The sequence below is a fragment of the Eimeria mitis genome, genomic scaffold (genome assembly GCF_000499745.2).
Source record: "Eimeria mitis Houghton genomic scaffold, Emh_scaff68, whole genome shotgun sequence".
Taxonomy (NCBI): Eukaryota; Apicomplexa; class Conoidasida; order Eucoccidiorida; family Eimeriidae; genus Eimeria; species Eimeria mitis.
The window spans coordinates 7,818-11,207 of record NW_013574909.1 but is presented as its reverse complement, the minus strand read 5'-3'; the positions used below and the strand labels follow the sequence as shown (position 1 = coordinate 11,207).

At 49.0% G+C, this 3,390-nt stretch overlaps 1 protein-coding gene across 1 annotated transcript; it reads right to left on the bottom strand.

Moving 5' to 3' along the window:
* Positions 1–532: 532 nt before the first annotated feature.
* EMH_0061020 (uncharacterized protein) lies at positions 533–1,144 on the bottom strand (the record flags this gene model as incomplete). The annotated part of the gene is given in 2 exon segments (XM_013501379.1): positions 533–730; positions 734–1,144. Coding segments are annotated over 2 exon segments (609 nt in total).
* Between the last annotated feature and the right edge of the window lie 2,246 nt (positions 1,145–3,390).

The following is a 3,390-nucleotide window of genomic DNA, read 5'->3' as shown; positions in this document are numbered from 1 at the left end:
TCAACACTACGTATCATGCCAGCAACTAAGACGCACTTCCTACAAACAATCAACGCAACCGGCGCACCTAGCTGGAACATTTACTGCGATGTCCAAATCCCTCCAATCGGAGAGTATTACTAGCAATACATACAAACAACCCAGTGCAGTTCTTTTCATGTATTCCCACACTATGTCCTTCCAGAAAGACCGCCGCATCCACGAAAAAACAAGTCAGCCTCCAACAAGCACCACCAAAGTGTTAAGGAGCTTTCTGATTACCACTCTTTTCAGGGAAGGGCGGATGCCATCGGCGAACGTAGAATCAAATGCCAACAGGACCACAATACCAAACCAGCGAACAAGCATCCGCGGCAACGGACTGCTGCATACAAACAGCTGATTGAACGCTCAGCATTTCTGCCGCAATGGGACTTCGTGGAGATGATCAAGTTCGCCTGCACTGCTAGCGCCTGTCACGAAGCTCCGAACACGATGTGAGACAAACGTACTTCCTGTAATGAGTCCAACAGGTTTGGCAGGCTGCGCATGGCTACCGTTGGCGTTGTTCAAACTCAGCACAGACAAGCACACTTCTGGCGACAAGCTTGAGAGGAACCTGATAGCTTAGGTCAAGGCGAGAACCGTTCTCGATAGAAGCTAACCCAGAGATGGATCGCATTAGTAGAATCCCACCACTGAAACACAGAAGGCACTCGGCTGCGCACTCTACCCCAATAAGGGAGAAATGNTTAGTAGAATCCCACCACTGAAACACAGAAGGCACTCGGCTGCGCACTCTACCCCAATAAGGGAGAAATGTTTCACAACTTACAGAGCAAGGATCATCTTCTCCGCCTGCGGCAAGCCTCCTAAGAACCAGCTTCGACTCCACCTTCTGGTGGCCACCGATGTTCTTGACGCATTGAACAACAACGAACACTAAACCGAGGAGAGCTGCCATAAGAGTCACCAGCATGACGGGTTGCGTCATGCGACCGCCGACTTTGCGGTGCAATGAAGCCTCTTGGACACCTAGGGAAGTTTGACCCTCCAGGCCTGCTTGGGTCTCGAGCATCCCATTTTGGACCCGCTCAACTTCAGCTTCCACCGAAGCGACGGCAAGAGCCGCGGAGCAAAGGGAGATCAAGAGACGACGCGACATTTTCGCCCAGACAGCTGCCTACTAGGTGAACGGTCACGGAAGTGTACACTGCTTAGCAGAGATGAGACGCGACACAACAATTATCCGACGTAATATTGTCGTAAGTTATTAAGATAATTCGTTAAATTGATGCAAGTGCGTTTAAACAAATNCGAGCATATGAGACACACAACGACACCTGGGATCACCGACTGAGGCGGCGTGCGACTGGTTATCGCTCCCCTATCGTGGGTGCGCCGCACACACGAAGGAGGTGACACTGCTCACAGAACCGACGTACAAAAAAAAAAGAATAGCTGTTAAATTATTATTTATATATAAATTAGCAAAATATATCACGGTAATTGTGTTTAAGGCGATAGTAGTCCCAGACACACCAAGAAAACCAATGCTCTCCTGCTCTCACGTGGGGTTGTGAGATGCGCCATTGCTTGCAACAGTACGCACAACATTGCGTCGCATCTACCGTTTCCACCCATATCACGTTGAAATATTCTATGGTATCACCTAGTTATATTCTTACTTTGATTTCAAAAGAAATGAGCACAGCGCCGCCTAGACACGAAGGGTACTGGGCGCTGCCGCCTGCAGCCATTGAACTCCTGTCGGCTTCGCTGGGCCATTCAATGCAATACGTATAGTTTAACTTCCCATCCTCCGGCGCTTCGATACAAATTTTAACATTTCAAGAGAACGCATATTGTATAATACCCGGATAAATTGTCAGAACGGGTTCTCCACGCTGAGACGGCAACGCTTGTTCGTTGCAGGCCCTTGGAAAGTCCCGCTTCAAATTTTGGTTTTTTTTCGCGCAGGTTGGTTTATTTGGCTCCGTGCTGTTTCCTCTGTGCTGCACAGTATACGAGTTTGTAGATTTACCAATGTCTACTCTACCGTAGGCAATGGCAAGTCTCTATGCAAGTAGAACCGCATGAACTATGCCATTGCAGCGTCGTCTGCGTAAAGTTGGCGTGTATATCCCTACTTGCGTGCAGGCGGTCCACTGAGACCAATAAAGTGCTCAAGAATCGTCTAGAATGTTGGTGCATGCAGCAATAAAGTTTGTGTATGCATGTATTATAACGTTTTTATAACGCTAGGTTTCTGGCCCTGGTCAAGGACGGAAACGGGTTGCAGTGAAGGAGGCAAGGCCAGAAACGAGCTGCGATGAAGGCAAACAGTTTCCAAAAGCAGCTGGCATCCTTCTCCTGTACCCAGGTGTCCTGGGCGCTGATATCAGGGCCTGGGTGTTGTAGTGAGGAAGCAGCCTAACTGGAGTTGCTGCGTACCTCGCTGCGGCTGGCGATGCAAGCCAGCCTCACATATGCAGTAAATGAAGCTTTGTTGAAGCTTTCTTATGTTCATGTGTTGCCTCTGTATACGCTTATTGGGCGTTTGTATGTACTTGGAGGTAACCTACCAACGGCAAATGAATGCTCCTGTGCTAACTGTACGCCGACCTCCCTAGATGTATGTTATAACGTGAGTCCTCCGTCTTATCTGTGGACGGTTGTGAGCTGCAGTAGGATCGACAGCTCAGTACAAGAGTTCCAAAAAAGGATCTGGCCTTCTCCCCAATCACCGGAAAGCCTGGGATTGGCGGCCTAAGGACATGGACCGAGGGGAACGGAGGTGGCACGAATTGCAACGCACCCTGCTGCAACTTGTGCTGCAACTCAACTTCACATGCTTGCAGAATCAAACCCTATTTCTGCATGCACCAGGGCCATGTGAGGTTGTTGAGAACAAATCTGGGCTCCAGTATCCAACCTGCCCTCAAGTAGGAATATACAAACAAATTTCACACAAACAACGCTACACATTTGGAGTTTCGTGGCAACTCGGGTCGAAGCAGGCTACGTTGCAACTCGTGTTAGGCCATCTCCTTTTCACCGGTTTCAGACCCTTGGCCTACGGGTCGCAGGCCGCCTGATGACTGGAGACGACGCCAGCGGCTTTTGGAGAACGCGAAATCAGATAAGACAGAGCACTCTGGTTGCATGAGGGATAGCCAAGCTAGTGTTAAACAATGATATGGGGTGTGACTTCATTTCTCTAAAATCTGTTTTGGTATGGTTCTACGTGTTGTTGTCTCGAGGGAATAGCTGCTGGAGGAAGTGTTGCAACTCAGGACACACCGTTACCTCTCCGCAACCTCTGAAACTGTGCCACGGACTGCTGAATATCGGAGCATATGTTAACCGTTTTTCAGTAACACTCACCATAAGTATATTGGCTCTTATAGG